Source organism: Myotis davidii, unplaced genomic scaffold (genome assembly GCF_000327345.1).
Source record: "Myotis davidii unplaced genomic scaffold, ASM32734v1 scaffold217, whole genome shotgun sequence".
NCBI classification, from domain to species: domain Eukaryota; kingdom Metazoa; phylum Chordata; class Mammalia; order Chiroptera; family Vespertilionidae; genus Myotis; species Myotis davidii.
In genome coordinates, this window is record NW_006290034.1 from 6,367,169 (window position 1) to 6,393,133 (window position 25,965).

Below are 25,965 nucleotides of genomic sequence, written 5' to 3' on the forward strand. Positions count from 1 at the left end.
CCACGCGCACAGCTACATGGGAAGCATAAAAGCCTCATGAACTCGTTTTTAGGGGGTGGAGAGGGTGGGCTTCCCTCTCCCGACCAAAAAACTACACACACACACTCAGACATATGTATCTATCCATTTCCCAGGTAGTTTTCTTCCCTATGACTAAGGATCCCAGAATCAGCCACCCAGGCTGGGAGACATGCCTAGTGACTGCCCGGGTCTGGGGTATCAGCTGACCTGGATTTGAAAAGGCTCCTGTGTGGTCTCTCAGACCGAGAGGGCAAAGGGCGAGGCTACTCCTGGGGGATTTGCTATTCCTTTAAACCCAGTCTACTTGGCAACACTGTTAGGTCCAGGGGCTGGGAGAGGTTCTGTGGGCAGCACGTGGTGGATGACCTGGTGGTCCCAGCCCACGGTGGTGAGGAGGGAGGGATTGAGCGGAGACCATGTAGCATCCCTCACAAAGTCTCTATGGGCTCGGCTTCTGAACCTAAAAGTGGAAAGGAAAGTTTGAGCGTGGCAGGGACAGGAGGAGAGAACCCACCATATCCAGGCACACTGTTGGGATGCATTACACACACTTCGTCAGGTATCACCCCCCAGAGGACCTCACTGAACCTTATTTTCATAGACAAAGAAACAAGCTAGAGCAAGAGCAGGGACATGAGCCAAGCTCAGACCACAAGTCATGGCCAAGAAGGAAGACAAAACAGACCTTCTACCTGGTGCTCTTCACCTGGTAACAGGCTCCAATTCACTAAGAGATTCGTTATGGGAAGAGGGCAGCCTGCCCTCTAGGAGGCTGGCATGCCAGTCTCAGAAATGCCGCTCCCACCACCTTCCTCTACCAGGGGCAGAGCTGGCTGTGAAGCAGCCCCAGGAGGGAGAGGGTCAACACTCCGCCCGCTTCCCCCACCTGGTCCGCTTGACAGAGGCAATGCACTTTCCTGAAAAGGAAAAGGACCTGGCCCCGCTGCTCCCCTCCCCGCTTCCCACCCACAGAGCTCCCCTGGCACTCACACGTCGGACAGGCCCGAGTCCAGCACAGCAAGGGAGCAGTCTTCACTGACAGACGCCAGCAGGGGAGCGCTAGAGGGAGGGAAGGGAAGCCCATGGGTCCCAGGACAGACAAACCCAAGACAAACCCCGGTGGGCCAGCTCCCAACCCTCCTCTAAAGTGACCCCAGAAGAGGGCCTGATCCCCACGCTGGGTTAAGGTCTGGCTACCGTTCAAGTCGACATTGTAAGTTCCAAGGAAAGATGAGGGAAATGGAAAAAATCCAGGGTGGACAATCGTCCTGGCAACGAACCACCCCATCTGGTCCCTCCCTGCAGCTCCAGCAATAACCCAGAAACACGGGCTTCTCAACCACACTGTCCCAGAGACCTGCAGTATTCACTGTGTTGGGTGCTGAACTGGATGTAAGCCATTTGCAGACAGGGACCTCACAACCCAAAAAAGGACCACTTAAGAGACCACTGACTTAAGAGACCACCATCTTAAGAGACCACTGACATTCCGAAACCTCTGCAGAGCCATGTCTGCTTTAAGGAACTTCCTAGTGCTTGGGTGACATAAGCAAGTCCCCTCGCTGTGCCCAGGTGTCCCCGGCAGGCCCTGGTGACAAAGAACAGTACCTGTGTGGGGAGAACGCCAGCCCAGTGACACACTGGGAGTGCACAGCTGAGCTGAGGACACAGCTTGCGCTCTTGGTGTCCACCAGGGAGACAGTGCCGTTCTCATCACCTGCAGAAAAGTGAGAGCGCAGCACAGGGGTTAGGAGTGCGGGCTTGGCATTCAGCCAGACCTGGACTTGAATGCTAGTCCCACGAGGATGGACAAGTTAACCACTCTGAGGATCAGTTTTCTCTTTCATTAAATAGGCGTAAGTAGCCATCGGGTGGTTGTGAAAATTAAGTTAATGGATGATGTAGTTATCAGTTTAACCGCAAACCCTGTCACCATGATAGCACAACTATGTACAGTAGAAAGAAATTCCCTAAATAGTAAGTCTTCGCTTAACATCACCGATGGATTGTAATTGCAAGTGAAACAACATATAATGAAAGCAATTTGCATAGGCTTGTAGATATAAACCAGATTTAAGTTCCTGTGGCATCTCATCAATGTTATGAAACGATGCTGAATGAAGTGACCTTATGCAAGGACCTGCTGTGTCATGATCCCCGTGCCATGTGGCCCACGACTTCTAGTCATACCCAGGATGCAAGAGCCAGAACAATCAGGACTCAAAGCCCCTGGGGGAGGAAGTCATGTTGTCCAAAGCTGAACTAAAACCACGTTAGGATGGTCCCCCTCTCCAGGCCCCGGCAGCATCATCCATGTGGTGCCCGGTGTGCTGAGGCAGAGCAGCCAGAGCCTTGTACATTATGGAGTTGGCACTCCCACTCTCATCCTCCCGCTTCCTAGAGTCAACACACAGTTTGAGGTGCTCCCTTACCCAAGACGAAGACTTTGCTCTGCTGTGGATGCCAAGCTAGTGAGGTAGGAAGGTAACCAGAGGCACTGCAGCCTGCAAAGGAGAGAAGGGAGTTCGTATGAGACCCAGAGCCCAGCTCCGAGAAGATGCTTCTCAGGTGATGCAGTCTAAGTCCCAGGAACTCTTTATTCGGATTCTCAAACCCCACGAAGGCAGCCAGGTCCTCATCCTTGACGCACCAGCCTCCTGCCCTTTCTGGACACAAGCCGCAGGCAAGTTTCAAGCATTAAGCATGAAGATTTCAACTCTGGCTCCCTTGTTGACCCATCCAGGAAATGGAAAGTAAATCACCACCCAGGAACCAGCCCTTCCTCTGAGGTCAGCAGAGCCTCAGTGGGAAAGAGAGCGGTTATGTAACTTATGTCACAGCAACTGGCATCTGATGACTTTCCCTTTGACTCTGGCCAAGGAAAGCCTCTCCTGGGTGGGTCCCAGTCCCACTCTCCCACCACGCTCTCCGACTCACCCATCTGTGATGCTGGCTTGGGACAGCGGGTATCCCAGAGTAAAATTCTACTGTCCTAGAAGCCGAGGAAGAGAAAAAGGGCTTCAGACTCCAAAGAAGCAGCCGCGGGCCAGGAGGCCTCCACACTAGACTTTGGCCTTGAGGGTTGGCTTGTGGCTGGGGAGTGGGAAGGGAAGAGGCTGTATCTCACCTCACCGCACGAAAGGAACACGGAATCCTGGTGGGGGGAGGCAGCAACACAGGTGACCTGCCCGGAGTGAGCTGTACAGGAAGGGGAGAGAAATGTGAGAGAAGCTGAAGCCACTACTATCCAGCAGCCGGACCCTATCAAGGGGCAGGGGGGAGGGGGAGAAGGAGGCCTCGGCTCATGATGCAATTTAATAAATTTCACGAGAGATTTTGAATGAAACAAAACCTAAGAGGAGATGTTGATGGAGTTATAAAACCTAAAACGGGCTTGGGAAAAATTAATTAGCAAAGACAGTGAGAGAGAAATTAGGGCTGAGCTGGGACAGTGAAAGATTTCATAGTTAACATCCTAGAAGAGTAATCTTCATACTGCAGGACGCATGCCTCACGGGAATTCTGGACACTACGTTTTAAGGGAATAGATTTCCTGAATGTTCTCTTTCCTCTAATTGAATGCATAGCTGCCTGTAGTAGTCAGGCAGGAGAGCAAGGACCTGCTGCCCCTAACATCCAAGCGAAGTTGAAACAAAGAGTCGAAAAAGAAAATAAAAATAAAACAGCTGCCCTAGCTGGTTTGGCTCAGGGGGTAGAGCATCGGCCTGCGGGATGAAGGGTCCCGGGTTCCATTCCGGTCAAGGGCACATGCCCAGGTTGCGTGCTCATCCCCAGTAGGGGGCGTGCAGGAGGCAGCCGAGCAATGATTCTCTCTCATCATGAATGTTTCTCTCTCTCCCCGTTCCTCTTTGAAGTCAATAAAAATATATATAAATGAATAAAATGGCTAAGGCCAGGACTGGAAAAAAAGAGCGGGCACTCACCCCGGTATGAATTCAGTACCATCTGCTGAGTGAGGTCCCAGACCTTGATGCTAAGAAGAAAAAGGAAACAGATTCTCAGCGGGTTGCAAAATCTCCACGGACACCTTAGAGATACGCCATAATCAGTCACTGGGATCTTAGAATGAGTCTAAAATGTTATATTATAAGGCTAATCAAACAGTGAGGACATCCAAAGGAGGCTTAGAGACAAGGACCCACCAGAAGTCTCTGCTACCGCTGACAGCCTGGGTGCCGGAGCGCAGGACGCTGACGGTACACACTATGTCATCGTGCTCATACTTGCAGAACTTGCTGACAATGAGCGTCTCGTTCTCATCCAGCTCCCACAATTCAACAGCACCTGTTAGGGACAGGGTGGAGGGTGAAGGGAACAAGCTGGAATTACACCAACACAGTAATCCACTTCTAGGACTCAAGTAGTCCATTGTCACTGAGCTAACAAATTAAGTTATTTCTATAGAAGCAAAGTCCATATTATTACAGGGTTTGGCTAACTTCCAAGCCATTTGCCTTTATGCTGGTATTACTCTTTTCCTAACAACAGTCCAAACCGTTAGGTGGCGAAGGCTTCTAGGAAAAGATGAACCAGCTGGTAAAAATCCATTACCCCACTTCCAGTGAGAAAATACTGGAAAATACGTTCGGGGGGTGGGGGGGGGGGGAGGATGACATCTCCACAATGGTCTACGTACACACAGTCCAGTGTGGCTAAAGCTTTTCAATTATAATAAATATTTGTTGAACAGTTTCAATAAATGTCTTGCAGAGTCTTTAAAAATACGTTGAATAACTCAACGGCTTGCACAGTGACTGGTTAAGTACGGAAAACACCCCAAAAGTTGTCTTGAATATATGTAGTGTTCAAGCTCAACTGTCAAGAGGCTCAATGTTAAATTTCATGTAATGCCTGCCAACATGCCAATTCTGATCTTCTTTTTTTTTTAATAACAAAATCTCCACTACTGAGTCTGACATTCAAAACAAAGAAAGCAGAATAGAGACATTTCAGAAGAAAATGGGAAAATATGGAAAGAGGCACCAGAGATTGGCTTCAACACTATCTCTAAGATTAAGATTAGACTTGGTCTGGATTGGGGGGTTATGGGACAGGTTACATGGAAGAAAAAATGGTTCCAACCCATTTCTTAATTTTGTTATGAGTTTTGCTAGAAATTCCCACCAGGCAATTTAGAATTTTGGAAAAGGTATTCCCACCTACACAGGAGTTCTCCTGAGGGACCAACACCCTCAAGCTACCCCATGCACTGAGTGTGGGGCATGAAAGACTGAACCTAGCCCCCCCTGTACCCCCCTCGGCCTTCATTGCACCCGTGGGGTTGAGGAGACAGTGACTCACCTGAATCGGAAGCCACTAGGATACCTCTGTCCCCCACCCAAGTGAGGTCAGCTACTCCGGCCTCCGTCTGAACTCCAGCGGAGCAGAAGCCTTCGTTGGGGGCGGCACATGGGTCCTTGAAAAGCCAGAGGGAGCCAGCCCAGCAGCGGCCACTCAGGCTGGAAGCCCCGAGCAGGAGCGCCCCATCTAAGGGAGGTACAAGCTGTCAGCGCGCGAGGAATGTAAGGGTTCGTCTCCATGGCGACAGCCCAGAAAACCACGCGGACTGAGGCTGGATGTGAGCTCCGGCTCGCGGGGCACGGTTGGGGACCGAGTTCAGCGAGGGATGGATCAGGGTGGCAGGAGGGGCAGGGGCGGGCCAGAAGGAACAGTCTCGGGAAGGGTCGCTCCGAGGCGGGGTGAGGGAGCCCCAGGCCCGGGATCTCTGCTCACCCGACCGGTACCGCGCAGCCTCCAACTGCCGCTCCATACAGGCGGGTGCATTAGGGGGAAGGTTCCACTCGCGATCCTCCGGGGGCACTAGAGGAGGCGGGGTTTCCTTCCTCATCTCCACGATTTCAATGCCAACCTAGACCCAAACTGGACGCCCGCGGGAGGCTCAGCTCCGACAGTCCCCACGTGGTACCCCCTGGGCCTCCGCCCCTCTGGACAGGCGACTGGCACTCTACATCTCGCGAGAATTGCTTCTACGGTTCCATTCCGCTTTCCGACTGCCGCCCTCCGGGACTGGTTCTCCGCGCTACGTGCCTCTTATCGCGAGAAAAAACAATTGGAGAGGAAGTTGAGGGAACGAGGGTTCGCGTTCTCTTCTCGCGAGACTTGCGGGCGACCATCTTGCTCGGACTCGGGTAGAATACTTCGTCCAGGTCACCGGGACGCCAGGACCGCCGAGCCTTCCCTCGCTGACCATGCTGTCTCGGGTGGTGTTTTCTGCAGCCGCCGCAGCGGGTGAGAGGTGTAGGCCTGGGTGGGGCTACCGGAGTGACCGCAGAGAAGCGCGTCTGGAGTTACGCGGAGCGGGTGGGAGGACAGTGGTCGAAGAAACGCTAGCGAGCCTGGGGCCTGAGTGGGGGGTTCTTAGCGCCGCTGGGAAGGTGGGCGCGAGGTCTCGGTGGACAGGAAAGAGAGGTGAGTGGCCTTAGTCGTCGGGCCCCGCGGGGACCAAGGGAGGGGCGAACCAAATGTCACCTTGACCTTGCTGACCTGCGCTTGTGTGTTTGCAGCCCCCTCCCTGAAGAACGCCGCCCTCCTCGGTCCCGGGTAAGTGAGGGGCGTCATGCTCCCCTTCGCCCTTGTTTTTTGTCCTCGCCTTTCGCTTCTCTGTGACCTCTCAGCTTTGGGCCAGAAATTTCCTTTTCTGGGGGTAATTTTGGAACGCGTATAAAGCCTCATTCAAACACTGGGGCTTCTGAACTACCTAAAATATCGTCGTCGTATCACATTATGGCAAAGATGCAGGGTTTAGGCGATGTGTTCTAACTAAACTATAAACTGGTTTGATGTCTTCCAAGCTCCGCCCCTCTCCCTTGTGACCTTCAGGTAGACAGAGCTGCCACCTTGCGAATCAGAGTTCCTGTGCTCGGAATTTTTGCGTACCCAAGGACAAGTTTTTGCCTTGTTTTTAGTTAAATGTATTGGGGTGACATTAAGTTTCAAGTGCACCGTTCTGTAAGGCATCACCTGTAGACTGCATTGTGTGCTCATTGAGTCTCCTTCCCTCGCTGTGTATTTCACCCCCTTTACCCTCATCAGCCTTCCCTCAGCCCCTTTCTGGTCAGACTGTTGTCCGTGTCTGAGTTTATTTGTTTTTGTTTGTTAGTTTGTTGCTTTCTGTTTCATAGCCCACATATGAGTGAACAGGTTTTTTTAAAGTAAAACAAAAATGAAGCGAGTTGTTTGCGGTCTGTCTCCCAGATTCCGACTTTTACTGCCAGGAGATAAGAGTTAGGGAAATCTATTGATTCAATAGGTATTTATTTGCCACCCAGACAGTCAGAGATAGAAAATGAGCAAGGCTGAGGGCCTGCCTTTATGGAGCTGACAGTCCAGGGAGGAGGTAGCTGTAGAGCAGTGGTTTAGAGCAGCGATTTTCAGCCTGTGTGCCACAGGGATTTTAAAACATGCAACGCCTGACTATTTAGTCAAGGGCACTGACCTCTTTTCCCTTCAACTGTCAAATAAAAAAATGAAGACAGCCCACAGAACAATGGCCATCAAGTGAATGTATCAAAATTATATCTTTTTGTGGGGGGGAGGGGTCAGGTCGGCCAAAAATATAATACATTTTTTGGTGTGCCGCAGGATTTTAATTAGTTATGTGTGCCACGAGATGAAAAGCTTGAAAATCACTGGGTTAGCGTAAGAACTCCAAAGCTAGAACTCCACTTACCAGCTGTGTGACCTCTGTTTCCTCATCTGCAAAATGAAGATAATTGTGCATTGTGGGTTATGAAAATTAAAAGATTTAATCCCTGTGAAACTATAAAACTAGTGCCGGAAACGTAGTATATGCTTAGTAAATATTAGCAGCTGTTAGATTAATATTATTTCATAAAACATGTCCATTTGGGAGGGTGATTTCTGTTTTTAGCTGTAAATTTTGCAAAATGTGATAACTATTCTGTGGCTTGAAAAGGTGGCTTTAATCTATCTGTAATTTTTGAGTATGTAATAAAGCAAAGCTATGATTGCTTCCAACTTATCAGAGAAGAAAGATTCCATGCAGACAAGTAAATAATTATAATACAGGTAATAAATAAGATACACAAGATTCATATATAAGATACAAGGAACATCCTCGATTTCTCTTTCTTTCACTTTCCATATCTAATGCATCAGCAAGGTCCTTCCACCAGTTTGTACCTGGACTCTGACCACTTCTCCCGCTACCACCCTAGGGTACGAACCGCCATCAACTTTCACAGGGGCTATTCTGGTAGCCTCTCAACTAGTCTCCTTGCATCTCTTCTTTCCCATTACGGCCCCTTCTCTCAGTAGGAATTATGTCCGTCTCCTCACCCCACCCCCCTGAACCCTCCAGAGCTCCCCATCCTACTTGAAATAAATCCAAGCTTGCATCGCCAGAAGGCCCAAAATGCGCGGGTCCTATCATGCCTCTTTAGTCACTGTCCTTTTAGCTCATTCTGTGGCCCTAGGCCTTGCTGTTCTTTTTATAACTTTGGAGCTTATTTTTTGCTGCAGATCTTTGTACTTGCTCTTCTCTCTTTCCCCAAGGTCAGTAGCTCAGGTGTCCTCTGGCCTCCTACAAAACGCCTTGCTCCCACTCTGTTGCTCCCTGTCCCCTTATCTTGCTCCGTTTTTCCTCATAGAACCCGAAATAGCTACCTGAAAGCGTACAGACCTATACACACACTCCCCACAGCCTTCCAACAGTGTTAAAAAGGCTGGGACTTGGTGTGCTTGTTGCTGTGCTTTCAGGACCTGACATAAGTGGAAAATCAGTGATGAATGTTTGTGGAATGAATAAGTGTTACCCCAGGATTGGAGAGGCCCCGATAAAGGATGTACTAGAGATGTCCTGAAGGCTGGTTGGATTTGGCAGTTATTAAGTGAAAGGCATAGCAGGCAGAAGGAGCAGCATGAAGCGTGTGTGGGTGTTTTTGGTTTATGAGAGCTGTGAATACTTCATGGCTAGAGGGTAGGAGAATGAGGAAAGGTGAGAGTCTAAAATTTGACAGATGCTGAATCATGTGTGCTATATTAAGTAGTTTGTTTTTCTGTATGCTTTAAGTAAAATGTACATTTTAAAAATTTTGGCAGCAGTGTGTCAGGGGCTAGGATTAAGGGTATTTGACCAGAAGAAGAGAGACCAGGTTTTGGATTATTAAGTTCAGGCAAGAGATGAGGGCTTGAACTACGACAGCCAGTTGAGGAGAGGATTTGTGTCAGCCTAAAGCCAATTCTCCAGTGCTGTGATTCAAATCAGCGGTTCTCAGCCTGGGCCAGTGTGCCCTCCATGGGACATTTTGGAGGGGGGATGCTACACTAGATGCTTCTAGTGCAGTGGTTGGCAAACTGGCTCGCAAGGCACATGCGGCTCTTTGGCCCCTTGAGTGTGGCTCTTCCACAAAATACCACATGCGGGCGCGCACGTACAGTGCGGTTGAAACTTCGTGGCCCATGCGCAGAAGTCTGTATTTTGTTTAAGAGCCACACTCAAGGGGCCAAAGAGCCATATGTGCCTTGCGAGCCACAGTTTGCTGACCAGGGTTCTAGTGTGTACAGACCACAGGGATACTGCTAATCCCTTTACAGTGCACAGAACAGTCTTCTACGACAAAGTATTGTCAGTAGTCCAAACTGTCAGTAGTGTTAAGGTTGAGAAACCCTGATTTAAATGAAAGAATCTTGAGCATGATTCTCAGATTTCAAAAGTTGATGGGGTATTGAAACTAAAAGAAAATACTATAGAGTGTAAACTGTAGTTCAAAAAGATAAAAATAATGTTAAAAAGACAAGCAGTGAACCAAAATCAAAGAAATAATATAAACTCTTACATTGCAAGGGGAGAGAGGTACAGAGGATTGGGACAAAAACATACCGAGTATTTGAAGGAGACTACGCTTGACAGCAAATAGGAGAACAACTAGTGGATTTTATTTAATCTGAAACCTAATGAGACACCAATTTGCTATAACTGCTAAAAATAGAATCTTAGGCTACTACAGTACAAGAATAATTTTTCAAATCCACTGTAGTACAATACAGTAGTAGTACAATACAATAATGGCAATAGCAAGTTCAGAATATATATTTGTAGAATGAATGATTTGGTCATGCTGTGTTAAGAGTATTATGTTCAGTTCTGTGTACCTAGTTTTTGTAAACAAAATCAGAGAGCTCCTTGTGGTGGACAGTCAGGATTGTGTGGAGAGTGAGATGTTTAACCCACATATACTAGTATGAGCGTATCTTTCGTACAGAGAAAAATAAAATCAGAACCAATAAAAGGAGGTTTCAAGACATACATAGCAGTTCAATTCAAAGATGAACATAATTAGAGCTACCCAGCACTGAAACAAACCTGTTTCACATAGCGTTGGTCAGCACCCCATCCCAGAGAATATTCAAAAAGGTCAAAGTTCTTGCCATCAGGGAGCTCATAACACAGTGGACATGTAATAGTTAACCACTGACATAGGACTTTAACATACGCCAAGTACCATTCTGGTCTGTGTTCTTATATATTTCCGTGCTGATAATAGATAACTGATGAGACTTACAAAAGGGATTCTAGTTTTGGGTAGAAGATTACATATGACTTTATGTAAGTCATTTGCCTTGTCACACAGCTAATTATTAGACTCTAACTTTCCTGTTCTTGGTCTGTTCTCTTTCTGTTATGACCTCTCTGTTCTTGGTCTCCGTCTCTTTCTTGTTGCCTCAGTCCTTATCCCCATTCATTGTTTCTACTAACTTCATATGCTGTGTTCTCTTTAAAGAATAGGCTTTAAATTTGTGTCATTACTACCTTAGGGTTGTGCAAGCAACAAGGATCTTTCACACTGGACAGCCAAGTCTTGCCCCTGTACCACCTCTTCCTGAATATGGAGGAAAAGTTCGTCTTGGACTGATCCCTGAGGAATTCTTCCAGTTTCTTTATCCTAAAACCGGTGTAACAGGTGAGCATTTGCCCATTTTGATAGTATGTTTGGATTGTGTGATTTATGTTAACCTAGGATTTGGGCAGCCTCTTACTTCTTCACATACACCACAAAAATCAAGCCAGCTGTTTTAAAAGTAATTGTGGAAGTGATTCAGTATAACAGTTTAGTTGCTCTAACTTGTCTTTGGAATAAATTCGTTTGGAATTTTAACGTGATTTTTAGCATTGTCTCCATTTGTTGATATACTAAATTTATTGAATGCCTGCTCTGTGCCAGGCACTAGTCTAGGTATGCAGTGGTGTGCCATCACAGAACATACATTCTATTGTAGGATACACAATAAAGAAATAAGTAACTATACAATACACTATCTAATAGAAATGGCTGTGGATTAGAATAAAGCCAGGTAAGGCAGTAGAGTGTATTAAATTGTATATGTAAGCATGGAAACAGAAAGTGGGCTGTATTTATCAACTTTTCCCCCTCTTAAAAAAGCATAAAATGTTGTGAAACATTGCATTTTTATAAAGCAACTAGAGGCCCAATGTATGGCTTCTTGCACTGGCAGCGTCCTTCAGCCTTTCCTGCACTCTCTCGTATCCCAGGACCCCAGGGCGGGCATCCAACATCCCCCGAGGGATGTAGCAGTGCACAAAGTGGCAGGCGGCCAGGGAGGAGCCCAGGCTGGTGCTCTGCTGCTCCACTGCGCCTGCTGCAGCCTCTAGGTAGCACTGACATGGAGGCGGGAGAGGCTGGCTTCTGGCTGAGCGGCACTCCTGCCGTGGGAGCGCACTGATCACCAGGGGACAGCTCCTGCATTGAGCGCCTGCCCCCTGGTGGTCAGTGTGCATCATAGCGACTGGTCGTAACAGTTGCTTAGGCTTCTTTATATAGAAAGAGAAGATATGTTTTCACTTAACACTATTTAATTCTTGCAACAGTCCCATGAAGACAATTTCATTACCCAGAAGAACTAGGAAACCAAGGATTTACCAAATTTATTCTCTCTTTAGTAACTGAGTTGTACTTAAATCCAGATTCTCCAATTAGGTTTAGTGTCCTTTCTGCTACATGCACTGCCTTGCTTGCTGTACTCATGTACTGCTACGATTGTGGAACATTGGAAACCAAGGTGTTTTTTTTAAACCCTCCAGGGAGTGTCTAGATTAGCATTTTCCTAACTCAGTGGTCGGCAAACTGCGGCTCGCCAGCCACATGTGGCTCTTTGGCCCCTTGAGTGTGGCTCTTCCGCAAAGTACCACATGCGGGTGTGCACATACAGTACGATTGAAACTTCATGGCCCACACGCAGAAGTCGGTATTTTGTGGAAGAGCCACACTCAAGGGGCCAAAGAGCCGCATGTGGCTCGCAAGCTGCAGTTTGCCGACCACTGTCCTAACTGAAATTGCAAGAAACATTAGTGTCCGCAGATCTCCATAGATGATGAAAATGTCACATGTGATAGACCTTTTTTGCAAATTCACATTTAAAATCTATACATAGAAGGCAAATTAAAAACAAAACAAATCTTGAAACATTGTATGGCAAACTGGGTAAAATATTGTTGAAACTCTAGTTGACCATTGACATGGGTTTGAACTGTAGGGATCCATTTATATGTGGATATTTTTCAATAAATAGCCGGTTTGGCTCAATGGATAGAGCGTCAGCCTTCGGACTGAAAGGTCCCAGGTTTGATTCCAGTGAAGGGCATGTACCTTGGTTGTGGGCACATCCCCAGTGGGGGGATGTGCAGGAGGCAGCTGATAGATGTTTCTCTCTCATTGATGTTTCTAACTCTCTATCCCTCTCCCTTCTTCTCTGTAAAAAATCAATAAATATATATTTTTTAAAAAACAAAAAATCTTTTTAAAAAAGGCCAATTTAAAATAAATAAATACTGTAAATGTATTTTTCTTATTTTCTTATGTCTCTAACCTTATTGTAAGAACAGCATATAATACATATAACATACAAGATATGTGTTAATTGACTGTTTATGATATTGGATAAGGCTTCTATTAACAGAAGGCTATTGGTAGTTAAATTTGGGGGGGAGTCAAAAGTTATGTGTGAGTTTTGGACTGGGGGGATGGTCAATACCCCTAACTTCACTGCTCTCCACCACATTGTTCAGAGGTCAGCAGTATAACCCCTTTATTCTCATAATATAGCCTAATGTCCTTTGGTGCTAGTGTTGCTCAAAAACACTAAAATGCTGCCATAAAGGTCTGCTTTGTCTCTGTTTAGCATCCTGGGAGGCAAGAAAAGATAGCTATATTTGAAGCATTTGAAGATGCTACAGGAATTGAGAACCCCGATATCTAATTATTCCTTTTTTATGTATATACTACTTTATAGCTGTAGTTGTTTTTTATCTTCTGTGTCAGGTTCCTAGTCAATAAAAATAAGCAGTAGTAGATAAATTTTATCCTGACTAATGTTCCCATTCAATAAGTTGTACATTTTGCTGAACAAATTACTTCTGAAAGTTACCTGACATCTTTGTGGAATAGTTCCTGTTTGTTGAGCAGCTATGCTAGGCACATTATTTTTAAAAAATATATGTTTTTATTGATTTTATAGAGAGAGAGGAGAGGGAGAAAGAGATAGAAACATCAGTGAGAGAAACATCGGTTGGCTGCCTCCTGCACACCCCCCACTGGGAATAGAGCGCACAACGTGGGCATGTGCCCTGACCGGGAATCAAACCAGTGACCTCTTGGTGCATGGGTCAACACTCAACCATTGAGCCATACCAGCTGGGCTGTGCTAGGCACTTTACATACATTATTTTTAATTTCATCAACCCTGTGAAGAAGGTACTGTTCCCCTTTTACAGATGAGGAATCTAAGCTTAGAAATTACTTATATTCCCCAGCTTCTTGTAAGTTGTAGAGTCAGATTTCCTTGAGTTCAGATCCTTGTTCTCTCAACTCTACCATAATGCTTCTCAATCCAGTATTCTTCTTTGAATCCAATTATTTTAATCATTATTTGGCTTTCAACTAATTAAATGCAGAATTATCTTTCTATCTTACCCTGTTAGATCTAGCATATCCATCATAAAATAACCTTTTCTTTTTTTAGGACCCTATGTGCTCGGAACTGGGCTTATCTTATATTTTCTATCCAAAGAAATATATGTGGTTACTCCAGACACCATCTCTGCTGTATCAACAATAGGGTTGCTTGTCTATATCATTAAAAAATATGGTGCCTCTATTGGGGAATTTGCTGATAAACTCAATGAGGTAAGAACCATAAACCTTATTTCCCATTTGAGACCATAGTAGAAGCCATCAAGTGATGTTTTTGATATGAATGTATATATATCTGTATATACATATATATTCAATATAATTAGAAATTAATCTAATTATAAGTACAACTACAGGTGTTGATAGGTTACTAATTTGAGATCAGAAATCAAGATAAATTTTTGAAAATCTACCAAACTTTCTCCACATTTTCCACGGTTTTGTTCATTCGACAGATACTGTGTAGCAGTCATGGGCAATTCTTTTAAAGGATTTGTGCATTTCTCCCTATATGTGTGTATGTCTCTGTGTTTTTATAAATGAGGGATATAACTTTGCGGAAAAATAAAATGAATCTGTTTTATTACTCTTGGTGCTCTCACTGATCTTTGTTCTAAATATTGTAATTGCAGCAACAAATTGCCCAACTAGAAGAAGCGAAACAGGCTACCATGAAAGGCATCCAGGATGCAATTGAGCTGGAGAAGTCCCAGCAGGCACTGGTTCAGAAGCGCCACTACCTTTTTGATGTCCAAAGGGTAGGTTTCAGAACTTTCTAAGAATAAACTTACTCATTTGTATGCATTTTAAAAAAAAATTTAGACTGTCTCACATGAGGAATGGCTGGAAATTGAGCATATTTTATTTAGAAAAGAGAAGATTTAGGTGGGGGTTGGCAGTTAAGGCTGTTTAGACATTGAAGACCTATCACGTGTGTAAATGTTTAGTTATTACTCTAAAATTAGAAAGCTAAAATTATAAATCCACACAAGAGGAAAACAATCATTAAGTTACAGCTGATTAAAGAATGGAATTCACTGTCTAAGGCACTTCACGAGGAAACATGTTTGCTATAAGAAAATCTGATACTTACATTCCAAATTTACAAGCAGATTCAGGTAATAGTAGAACTTTTTACCATGGTCAGAGCAGAATTAGATTCTAAAATATTTCGTTTTTTAAACCACTTTAGGAACATGTCCAAATATTTTGTTATTACTTTGAATACAGTACTTTATGCCTAATATTTAAAGTGAAATGTCCTTATATTGAGGTTTTATGTTATAGAAATACCCATGAAATGAAAAATGACATGCTAACGTAAAGTAAGTATCTGAGTAGTAGACTCTAGTCCAATATTTCTTTTTTTTTTTAAAGCACTTATCTAGTTTTTTTGTGTGTTTTTTTTAATATATTTTTTTATTGTTTTCAGAGAGGAAGGAAGAGGGAGAGATAGAAACATCAATGATGAGAGAGAATCATTGATCAGCTGCCTCCTGCACGCCCCCACTGGGGATCGAGCCCGCAACCCAGGTATGTGCCCTTGGCCAGAATCGAACCTGGGACCCTTCAGTCTGTAGGCCAACGCTCCATCCACTGAGCCAAACAGGCCAGGGTGTCTAGTTCAGTATTTCTTAGTGTGGTCTCAGTACCACACAAGCATCAGTCATTTGGTGCAGGTTTTTGGACCTATTCTAAGACCTGTGGCATCAGAACCTCTGCTAGGAGCTATCCAGATATCTATAGTTTAAAAACAGGATGCCTGAAGATTCTTAAGCACATGAATGTTTTAAAACTTCTTTCCATGCATAATTAGGTTACAACCAGAGAATACTTTCTGCCTCATGCATAATTGAGTTCTTCCTTTATGGAGACACCCGTCAAGACAGGTTCTGGGATTACAGCAGAGAACAAAACAAAGTCTGCCTTCGTGGAATCTACTTTCTAGCCAAGGGTTGAGAAAAGGACAGAAAAAAAATTGATCAGACGTGAGTGTCGATTGGTAATAAGTGCTATGTAGAGCAATAAACTAATGTTAAAGGGAAAAAAAAAAGAGAGTTGAAGGAGAAGTTACTATTTTAATAGGCAGTCAGAAAGACCTCTAATGTGATTTTTGAGCAGAAACCGGAAGAAGTGATGGTGCAGCTATGTGGATTTCTGGAGAAATAGTATTCCAGGCAGAGGGAAGAACATTTGTAATGTCATCCCTAAACCTGGAAGCTTGCTCAGTATAGTCAAGGAAAGTAAGGAGGCCAATGTAACTGAAGTAGATTGGGTGAGGAGGAGAATTTTAAAAAGGCAAGGTGGGGTGTGGCCAGGGGCTAGATCATATAAAGTCTTATAGACTTCTGGAAAAACTTTTACCTGTACTCTGAAGGAGAGAGAAAGTCACTAAAGCTTTTAAGCAAAGGAGTGATATGATCTCACTTATGTTTTGAAGGATCACTCTGATTATCCTGTTGCAGATAGCCTTTGGTCTTGTATGCATTGATTTGAAATGCCAATGAGTTGGTGAAGTAGAGTTGTTAGGGTCATTGGATATATGAATCTGGAATCGATGGGGATAATTCCAGGCTGCAGATTTTGGAGTCATGAGCTTACAGGTGGCAATTAAATCCATAATTTTGGGACACAAGGGGAAAAAAACAGGTAAAAAAAAAAAAGTACTGCTTCAATTTGTAGTCCCTCTACTTATGGTCAAGTAATAAAGGACCTAAGAATTTACCATAGGATTTAGCAACATGGAGGTTCTTGGTGACCTTGGTAAGGGCTACTTTAGTGAACCTATTGGAGTGGGTTGAAGAAAACAATGGAAGAAAATGGAGTCAGTATAGACAACTGAAAATTGTCAGAGTTTTACTGTAATGGTGGGCAAAGAAATTAATAGCTAGGAGGGGAGGATGTAGGAATCGAGAGATTAAAAAAAAGTATCATTACATATGAGCATCTGATAGAAGTTAGGAAAAAATTAATACAAGAAAGGGAAGGGGAGAGTTTGCTGGAGTGATGTCCGTCAGTAACCAGAGGGCTTGGGATAGAATGCACACGTGGAGGGGTTGGCTTCAAGAGCATAGATAGTTCAGCCATAGCTACAGAAAGGAAGGTAACACATGTGAGTATAGATTCAAGTAGGTTTTTTTATGTGGTGGTAGAAGCTTGTGGAAATTCTTTTATTCCTTTCTCAGTGAAATAAGGAAGTTCGTTTGCTGTGAGTTGGAAGTAGAGAAGAAGATATGAGAGATTTGAGGGGAAAGAGGATCAGGAGAAGGAATGGACTAATGAACTGTACTCAGGAGTATTACGGGCCTCCGTGAGATTAACATGCCAAGCCTTCACATTTGACAGGCTGACTGTAAGGAATCTCATCACACACGTGGAGATGACAATGTCCCTGTCACCATTATTAAGTTGATAATGTTCTGGAGGCATGAGTTGATATTATTAGAGAAGAGAAAGAAGCGAGAGGTATAAAAATTCAAAAAGGAAAAGTTAATCTTATAGATTACCTGATTATATTCCTAGAAGACCTAAGAGAAGCAACATAACTCTTAAAACAAGAAGTAAATTCAGCAAAGTGTCTGGATACAAGATTAATATCAAACAGAATCAGTAAGCCTTCTATATGCAAATAGCAGTCCATCAGAAAATATACTGGAGGAAGATAAACCATTTAGGAAAAGATGCCTAAGAGTAAACTTCACTAGAAATGTATAATCTTTTTTCTTTGTGAAGTGCTTGTGAGGTATGAGGCTCTGAGATTGGAAGGCTCAATATTATAAAGACATCAATTCTACTTTAATCTCTAAATTTTAACACATTCCTTCTTAGAAAGAAAATACTAAGAGATAGAAGTGGGATGTTGGGACTTGGACAAATTGATAAATAGAAAATTAAAAATTTTAATAGGGATATTCTGAAAAATTGAAATTATGAGGAACAATCCTGCCAAATATTAAAATTATAAAATTAGAATGAACTTGAAATAGTATGGTCTGGTATATGAGTAGAAACTCAGGTGATAGGGTTTAGAGATAGACCTAAACACACACGGCAGTTTACATCAATGGCATTTTCATCTTAGTGGAGGAAGGACAAATGGGTACCTTTGTCAGTAGTATAAAGTTGGTTTCCTACCTTCTGCCTCATACTAAAATAAATTTCAAGTGAATTAAAGATCTTATTAAATGAAACTATAAAAGTAGAAAAGAGAGTATGAAAAGAAATACAGTCAGTACCCTTGGAGTTGACAGGGCCTTTCTAATAAAGAAAACAAAATCCAGAAACTTACCTGTGGTACAATGTTAACTAAATTCATTGTAGTAATCTTGTCACAGTATATACAAATATAAAATCGTTGTGTGCATGAAATTAACAGAGAGGTCAATTACACTCAAAAAAGACAATTTGGAAACTAAAAGTTGAAGTGCAGTTTTCATCATTCCTTCATTTTGCTTTAGAATAACATTGCTATGGCCTTGGAGGTTACTTACCGGGAACGGCTGCATAGAGTATACAAGGAGGTCAAGAATCGCCTGGACTATCATATCTCTGTGCAGAATATGATGCGTCGGAAGGAACAAGAACACATGGTGCAATGGGTGGAGAAGCATGTGGTACAGAGCATCTCTGCACAGCAGGTACATGGTGTTTGAAGCTTCTGGACTTGGAGTGGTATCTCTGACAGGTGTCCGCTGGTGGCCCAGCCAGGATCAGAACAGCCGGCCAGGAGTTTTTAGACAATCTCTGGTTGGTTTTTCTGAATGGTGGAACCTAGAAAATGCTGCACAGCTACCTGGGTGGCTTCCTCCTCCAGAGTTTGGCTAACGGCCTCTTATCTCAGGTCAGAACAATAGATTGTTCAGAACACTGGTTGTTGCAGACTGTGATCAAGTTCATCATTTGGGAAACATTAACCAACACATTTAATTTCTCTCTAAAACATAGAGACTGGACAAGGTTATTTCTGAGCCCCTTCCATTTCCTAATTTAATGATTTTCATTCCATTTCCTCTTTCCCAACACCTGATTTATGGTCTTGAACAGAAATTTTTTCTATTTACCTGAACTTGATTTCCTTTTTAAAAATTATGTTCTTTATTTACTTATGACATGATTTCTTCTTTCCCAGATATATAGTGTTATATTAATGAATTGTTTTTTTAATAAACTATCTTTTATGTAAAAAAAAATACTTATTTTAAAAAGTTGGAAAATGTAAAAAAGTGCAGAAAATAAAAGAAGTTATTTTCATTCTTAATAATTTTGTATTGCTAATCTTAGTTTGTTCTCTTTCAAGCAGCTAGTAGCTGTACAGCTCACACCGATGGCATGTGGTTACAGGCGTAACTGGCTTCAAACTTTACATAGATTTCACTTATAAAAGCTGAGCCAGGGGATTTTAACTAATCCCTGGATTTTCTTAAAATAAATTGCTTCTTCCCCGTGTAAATAAGTAAATAATTCCTAATTGTTTATTACATTTAAAGTCAGTAATACAACTAAAGATTGTGTAAGAATCTCAAGGTTTTGTAGGAGGTAAGAATTGCATGTTTATATCCTTCCGTGATTTGGAAAGATCTAACCAGATTTCTCTTTTCTTATCACAGGAAAAGGAGACAATTGCCAAGTGCATTTCAGATCTAAAGCTGCTTGCAAAGAAGGCTCAAGCACAGCCAGTTATGTAAATGCATCTATCCAGACTGAGACAGCTAGAAACACTTGAGTGACGGACTGGAAACTAGGCTGTGACAAAAGCTTTCTGTATCACCATCTGCTGGAGTTACAGTTTACCCCACTTAAAAATGAAAAGCGTGAGTTTCATCTAGTGAGAGAATTAAAACAATCTATTGGCCAGTGAGATGTTTATTGTCCTTCTTACTCTGCATTTTGAATTGTTCTATGATCACTTTTGAATAAGCAGTTTCCTCTTAATACAATTTGGTACCTGACTAAAGACTACCAAGTTATAATTTAAATTTGTAATTAATGCTATCATCTTACAATAAAGTGACAGTTGAAACAAGTTTTTTTCAAATTCTGTAATCTTCTGAAATACTATTTCAACATTTGCCATATGGGTAAAAATTAAAGATGTCATTGAAATGATAATCTTGTTTATAAGACCATTATTGGTAAGCTGCTTCTGGCTGACAGGTTATGGACAATTTAAAGATTCTTAAAATAACGAAAGGGAATATTGTACATTAAGTCATCCCATTTACTTTGTTATAATTTTAGTAATATATCAGTGGAAAATATTATGGACTCAATGTGTCATAAAATTGCTCTCAAGAATTCAGCAGATAGCCCTAGCAGGTTTGGCTCAGTAGATAAAGCGGTGGCCTGTGGACCAAGGATCCTGGGTTCAATTCCGGTCAAGGGCACTTACCCGTTGGTTGCAGACTTCTCCCGGACCCGGGCCCTGGTTAGGGTTCATGCAGGAGACAACCAATCAATGTGTTTCTCTTACAAATGTTTCTCTCTGTCTTTCCCTCTCTCTTCTACTCTCCCTAAAAATAAATGGAAAAATATCCTAAAAAAACCCTCTCCCTGAAAATCGATGGAAAAATACCCTCTGGTGAGGATTAACAAACAAACAAAAAAAGAATCCAGCAGATAAATCAGAAAGTTCTGCCCTTCCATAGGTTTGTCTGCATTTAATTCTTTCATGTTTACATAAAGTTTTACTTGTACACAATGGGCAACTTACATAATAGGAAATATTTGAAAATATGTATCATATGAGTAATGGCTATTTTCTTGACTTCCTATGATTTTAACTTAGGTAAAATTGTTTGGATTAATATTTATTGATGGCTAATATAGTCATTTACTCTAGAAATCAGATTGATATAAGGGATTAGACTTGATGCTGTCGGTGAGCTGGTTAAAGCAGCCTCTTATCTTTGTTTCTAATGCAGGATCTTGAAGTTCACAGAACAGGCAGTTAAGAAGGGAAGATGGATATAAAGTGGGAGAGGGTAGGAAAGTGTGGAAATCACAAGTATACACAAAACCATCAGTTTTATTACCTCTGACCTTGATGGTAAGATTGTCCTACAAAACCCCAGGCCCTTCATCACACAGACGTAGTCCAAAGGTTGAAGAAGCTGAAGGATGATCCAGGGAAAGATTGGGAAGTTGCAGGCCCAGCTGCAATGAACTGGTGAACCAACAAATGACAACATATATGGGCTACAAAGTAGACACCTCACATCCGCCCTCTAAACTTGCTCAAGAATCTCTTGCGGCACACTCTTACTGGAATAGTCAAGAAAGAGAATTTTGGAAAGTATAATTCAGTCTAACCAAATCGACATGTTATGAACCAGCACACTATCCTGTCAAATGTTAACCTGAGTAAAACTTAAAGCAAAAATTCTAGTCCTAAGAAGTCAACGAAAGCATTTAGTAAAACATGGAGAACAGGCCGAAACCGGTTTGGCTCAGTGGATGGAGCGTCAGCCTGCGGACTGAAGGGTCCCAGGTTCGATTCCGGTCAAGGGCGTGTGCCTGGGTTGCGGGCACATCCCCAGTGGGAGATGTGCAGGAGGCAGCTGATCGATGTCTCTCTCTCATCGATGTTTCTAACTCTCTCTCTCCCTTCCTCTCTGTAAAAAATCGGTAAAATATATTTAAAAAAAAAAAACATGGAGAACAGAAAAGCAACAGGTTGGAAAAGAAATGTCTCGGCTGGCATTGAAAGGAAGTTGGGATTGGAATCCAGCAAGGTGGCGCAGCAGCTGATTGTAAGAAGCCACTGGAGGAGAGTAACATTTTTTCAACTCAATAAGTTAGAGTGAAACATAAATAGGAATTATATTTGAGTGCCTAAATTCTGTGCTTAGAAGTTAGATTTTGTTCTGAGGACAGGGAAGCCAATGAAAAAAGTCTCCAGCAGAGAAATGATGGCTAGATTCTTGTTTCAGAACAATCAGTACCAACTAGAGGGCGGTTTGGAAAGAGGATGTTGGCTCATTCTAACTAAAGGACATTGAAGACCTTAACTATAGGCCTTAGCAGTGTAGATGGAAAGAAAGGAATTAGTGAGAAATACTAGAGGCAACATTAGTAGGACTTGGGCAGGGAGACTATGGGAGAAGGAATGAATTAAGTTGAGTCACCGTTTACTTGCTTGAGAGAAGAAAAGGCACTGTTTACTGTGATTTGGAATATAGGAGGACGTCTGTTTCAGAAAAGAAAATAGGGCTAAGTATAGAGCCATGAAAGACCATGTGTTAGAGGAAATGCAGAGAAAGAGGATTCTGCAGAAGAGGGAGTCATTGGAGGAAAACCAGGAGAGGGTAGGGCCATGAAGTCAACAGACTGGAGAGTTTCACGTAGGAAGAGCCAATTTCTCCAGGAGGTTAAGAGGATTGAAAGCACCCAGAGCCCAGCTGCCAGCGTTGCTCAGTGGTTAAGCATAGACCTATGAACCTGGAGATTGCAGTTTGATTCTGGTCAGGGCACGTGCCTGGGTTGCAGGCTAGATTCCCAGTGTGGGCGTGCAGGAGGCAGTCAATCAATGATTCTTTCTCATCATTGATGTTTCAGTCTCTCTCCCTTCCTCTCTGAAATCATTGCCCATAGAGGTAATAGCTTGGAGTCTTTGGTGGCTCTCCTTAGAGTAGCTTTGGTTGAATGGCAGGGACAGAAGATAGGTGATAGTAGTGGTGGAGGATTACAAGGCAGTGGGGAAATAGATCTGTGTAGCATAATTTCCAGAGCACTACTCACCCCAGTAGACGGTAACTAGAGGGAGCCACAGGTGGGCTCAGAGAAATGCTGGAAGCTGAGACAGGCTGGAACAAATAATAGCTGTGAAGAAAAGGCCATAGAAGGAAAGATGAAAAGACTGCAGAGGGATGGTAGAATTCAAGTCCCGAAGTGGGAAGCGATACTCAGATGAGTGGAGGAATTGGCCTTCAACAGAAGGTGGACTTTTTCCACTGAAACTAGCAAGGTAAGGGTGGACTCTGAAAGAATGAAGCTTTTCAGTGAGGAAACAGGAAACTCATTCAGCAGTCATTTAGGAAAAGCCCACAGTGTCAGGCACTGCTCAGAACTAGGGTTAGTAGGACAAGTATAGTTTTTGTCCACTGACCTTACAGTGTAAACGTTGAACAATATGTGTGCCTAATGTTAAAGCTGGGCCGGGGGTGGGGGAGGTGTGAAAGGAGCTCCATAAGAACTTACTGTGGTGTAGGAGATCGTGAAAGGCCACCTGAGTGATCATCCCCGTTTCTCGTGGAATCTGCAGCACTAAAGGATCCACTGACTGGCCCTCACCAGTCCTACCTCCTGCCTGAGCCCAAATGTGATATTGTTACTCCTCTTCAGCAGTCTCTCCATTGCCTTTAAGGTCAAGTTTGTTTAGGCTCCTCCCTCACGTAGTCTTGCCCTCCAGCCTTTCTTTCCTCTCCCATTCCCCATCCCCACCCCACCCTCATACCCCACAGCATCATCTCCACAATGCTTTTCTTAACACCCTCGCTCCCTCCTCACTGGGTAACATGAGCCCTTTCTCTTTTGGATTCCACTTCACACTGTAGAGATGCCCAACATTGCATCTAAAGCACTCATTACACTTATGTACTCCAGAACATAGCACCGTGTTTGGGTCGTAGTAGGTGCTCAGTGAATGTCTGATTAATTCATGAGTCCTCTAAGTACTGAGTTGCTGCTGTCTCCTCTTCTGGCTCCTCTTCCTCCTCCTGCCCTTTGGTGACATCTTTGATCACAGTCATTGATGTTATCTTCCTCTCCTAAATGCCTCTCAGATGAATTTATATCGCTTTATCGCTCTACTGCTGGTCCAAGCTATTATTATCCCTCAACTGGGTCATGGCAGTAACCTCTCAGCCGGGCTTTCCTATCTGTTCTGACTGCTTTCCAATCTGCTTTCCTTTATTTTCAGGGGTTCTTTCAGACTGCAGGTTTGATAGTGTCACCCTTGTTTTAAATGCCTTTAGTATAGATAAACCCGCTTCTCTTAAAATGAAGACAGAAGCTCTGAGGGAACTGGCTCGGCCTCCCTCTTCAGCTTCATCCCCTCCAGCTCCACATCTCACACAGCCTGCATTATGCTTGAAAAACTACCCTCACATACGTTTGTTTGTTTGTTGTTTGCTTGGACTTCCTATCCACCTTTTTGACACAGAGCTTTTGAATTTTAACATTCAGTTCCCTGTGATCTCCCCCGACCCCTCCCAGCTCTTGGTCTAGTGAAACTCCAACTCACACCTCAGATTTGGCTTGTGTTTCTCCAGGAGCCACCCTGGTTCCTGTGTCACAGGCATACACAGCCGGAGGGGCCTTCACAGCCCATGGGACTGCTACCATTCCTCTGTGGTCACAGCCTCCTAGTCTGAGAGTTCCATGAAGGCAGGAAAGGCCGTTTTCTCACCACGGTATCCTCAGAACTTAGGCTCATACATGGCACAAAATAATTGTTCACTGCGGAGTGGATGAAAAAATGAATTCTCTGAGCCACTGAGATTCAAAAACTTGGCGTACTCATCCTGCTGTTTCATTCCCGGATCCATGTCCCACGTCTTATAACTTCCCATCTTATAGCAGGTTTCCAGTGGGTTCTGCTCATGCCTTTATTAAATACCTAAAATACTGCTCAACTCTCCTGGCTTATTTCCTCCTCTCTTCCTCTGCCCACACTGTATCCTGTGTGATGTGGTAGAACCTTCCTTAAAGACCATGTTTGTTATATCCCAGTTCAAAAACCATTCATGGTTCCTTATTAACACTTAACATTTCTTGCTTGGGTGGAAAGACCTCCACAATCTGGCTGAAGTCCATCTTTGGAACTGCTTTTTCTTTCCACCTATTACAGATGCCCCACCCTTAACCCATACTGATATCTCAGAAATCCATCACTGGGCCTGAGGCAGTCCTCACACTGTTTCTCCCTCCTCCCTCCATTCAAACCCCACCTGTGCCCTAGGCCCAGTCCCAAGTGTGGGCATATAGCCTAGCGCCTGTGGTCGGCAAACTGCGGTTCACGAGCCACATGCCCCCAAGTGTGGGCATATAGCCTAGCCCCCGTGGTAGGCAAACTGCGGTTCACGAGCCACATGCGACTCTTGGCCCCTTGAGTGTGGCTCTTCCTAAGCCTTAGGAGTACTCTAATTAAGTTAATAACAATGTACCTACCTATATAGTTTAAGTTTAAAAAATTTGGCTCTCAAAAGAAATTTCAATCGTTGTACTGTTGATATTTGGCTTTGCAAAATGAATAAAACTAAAAAAAAAGACCGTACCCTTTTATGTAATTATGTTTACTTTGAATTTGTATTCGCTCACACAGTGACTCCAACTATGTGTTTCTTCCACAGAAGTTGGCTTTCGGCCTGGGAAAGTCTATTTTGAAGAAGTACTGTTGATATTTGGCTCTGTTGACTAATGAGTTTGCCGACCACTGGCCCTAGCCTGACTCCCAGCTCTGTTAGCTCCTCCCTCATTGAGTTCCCCCGCCCTTTGGCCACATCTGTCCTGTCCTCTGGTTCTCACCCTACTTGCCTGCTCCTTGCACAGGCCTTCCGATCACCCATGCTCTCTAAAGATATCCTCTCATTTACTCGTGAGCATGGCATTCTGCTGCTTTTCTTCATGGCCCTTAGCACGCTCCAGGATGATCCCTTCACCCATTTAGCACATCTTCCAATCAGATGGCAGCTCCATGAGGAACTTCTCTGCCTTGCTCTCAGAATTACCCACCACACCCAGCCCACTGTACGACCCATCATAATTACCGTATTTGCCGGCGTATAAGACGATTTTTTGGCCCTGAAAAATATGCCTCCAAGTGGGGGGTTGTCTTATACGCCAGGTACACTTTAGATAGACTGCCCATAGTGCTTGCCCCGTGCCATAGTGGCCTCCCGATGCCCGCCCACTTCATTCCACATACCGTTCAGGCATCAGCAGCGCTGCTGGGTGT

At 43.8% G+C, this 25,965-nt stretch overlaps 3 protein-coding genes across 3 annotated transcripts in view; 2 read left to right on the forward strand and 1 right to left on the reverse strand.

Moving 5' to 3' along the window:
- Positions 1–6: 6 nt before the first annotated feature.
- WDR77 (WD repeat domain 77) lies at positions 7–6,023 on the reverse strand. Its single transcript, XM_006763003.2, has 10 exons — positions 5,776–6,023; positions 5,344–5,529; positions 4,185–4,326; positions 3,966–4,015; positions 3,149–3,219; positions 2,959–3,013; positions 2,454–2,525; positions 1,630–1,738; positions 1,012–1,080; positions 7–481 (listed from the first exon to the last, which is right to left on the reverse strand). The coding sequence occupies exons 1-10, from the start codon at positions 5,888–5,890 to the stop codon at positions 322–324; spliced, it is 1,029 nt and encodes a 342-aa protein (XP_006763066.1). The 5' UTR covers positions 5,891–6,023; the 3' UTR covers positions 7–321.
- A 132-nt stretch (positions 6,024–6,155) lies between these two features.
- On the forward strand, positions 6,156–20,034 carry ATP5F1 (ATP synthase, H+ transporting, mitochondrial Fo complex subunit B1). Its single transcript, XM_006763002.2, has 7 exons — positions 6,156–6,291; positions 6,567–6,603; positions 10,840–10,985; positions 14,062–14,225; positions 14,645–14,770; positions 18,470–18,649; positions 19,619–20,034. The coding sequence occupies exons 1-7, from the start codon at positions 6,252–6,254 to the stop codon at positions 19,694–19,696; spliced, it is 771 nt and encodes a 256-aa protein (XP_006763065.1). The 5' UTR covers positions 6,156–6,251; the 3' UTR covers positions 19,697–20,034.
- Positions 20,035–20,559: 525 nt separating this feature from the next.
- LOC102773724 (chromosome unknown open reading frame, human C1orf162) overlaps positions 20,560–25,965 on the forward strand; it is a 16,832-nt gene continuing 11,426 nt past the window's right edge. Inside the window, exon 1 of the mRNA XM_015563432.1 lies at positions 20,560–20,656. The gene's annotated coding sequence lies outside the window, so the exon portion shown is untranslated. The remainder of the gene's footprint in view (positions 20,657–25,965) is intronic.

What these genes read in the sequence shown, in the direction of transcription:
- WDR77 (XM_006763003.2), bottom strand. Translation starts at nt 5,890, where the DNA reads ATGAGGAAGGAAACCCCGCCTCCTCTAGTGCCCCCGGAGGATCGCGAG. An exon ending in AGCGGTAGCAGAGACTTCTG is followed by an intron (nt 4,016 to 4,184) that starts GTGGGTCCTTGT and finishes TTTTCTTCTTAG; the next exon opens with CATCAAGGTCTGGGACCTCA. An exon ending in CTGGCGTTCTCCCCACACAG is followed by an intron (nt 1,081 to 1,629) that starts GTACTGTTCTTT and finishes CCCTCCCTCTAG; the next exon opens with CGCTCCCCTGCTGGCGTCTG.
- ATP5F1 (XM_006763002.2), top strand. Translation starts at nt 6,252, where the DNA reads ATGCTGTCTCGGGTGGTGTTTTCTGCAGCCGCCGCAGCGG. An exon ending in TCCTAAAACCGGTGTAACAG is followed by an intron (nt 10,986 to 14,061) that starts GTGAGCATTTGC and finishes TTCTTTTTTTAG; the next exon opens with GACCCTATGTGCTCGGAACT. An exon ending in AGAGCATCTCTGCACAGCAG is followed by an intron (nt 18,650 to 19,618) that starts GTACATGGTGTT and finishes TTCTTATCACAG; the next exon opens with GAAAAGGAGACAATTGCCAA.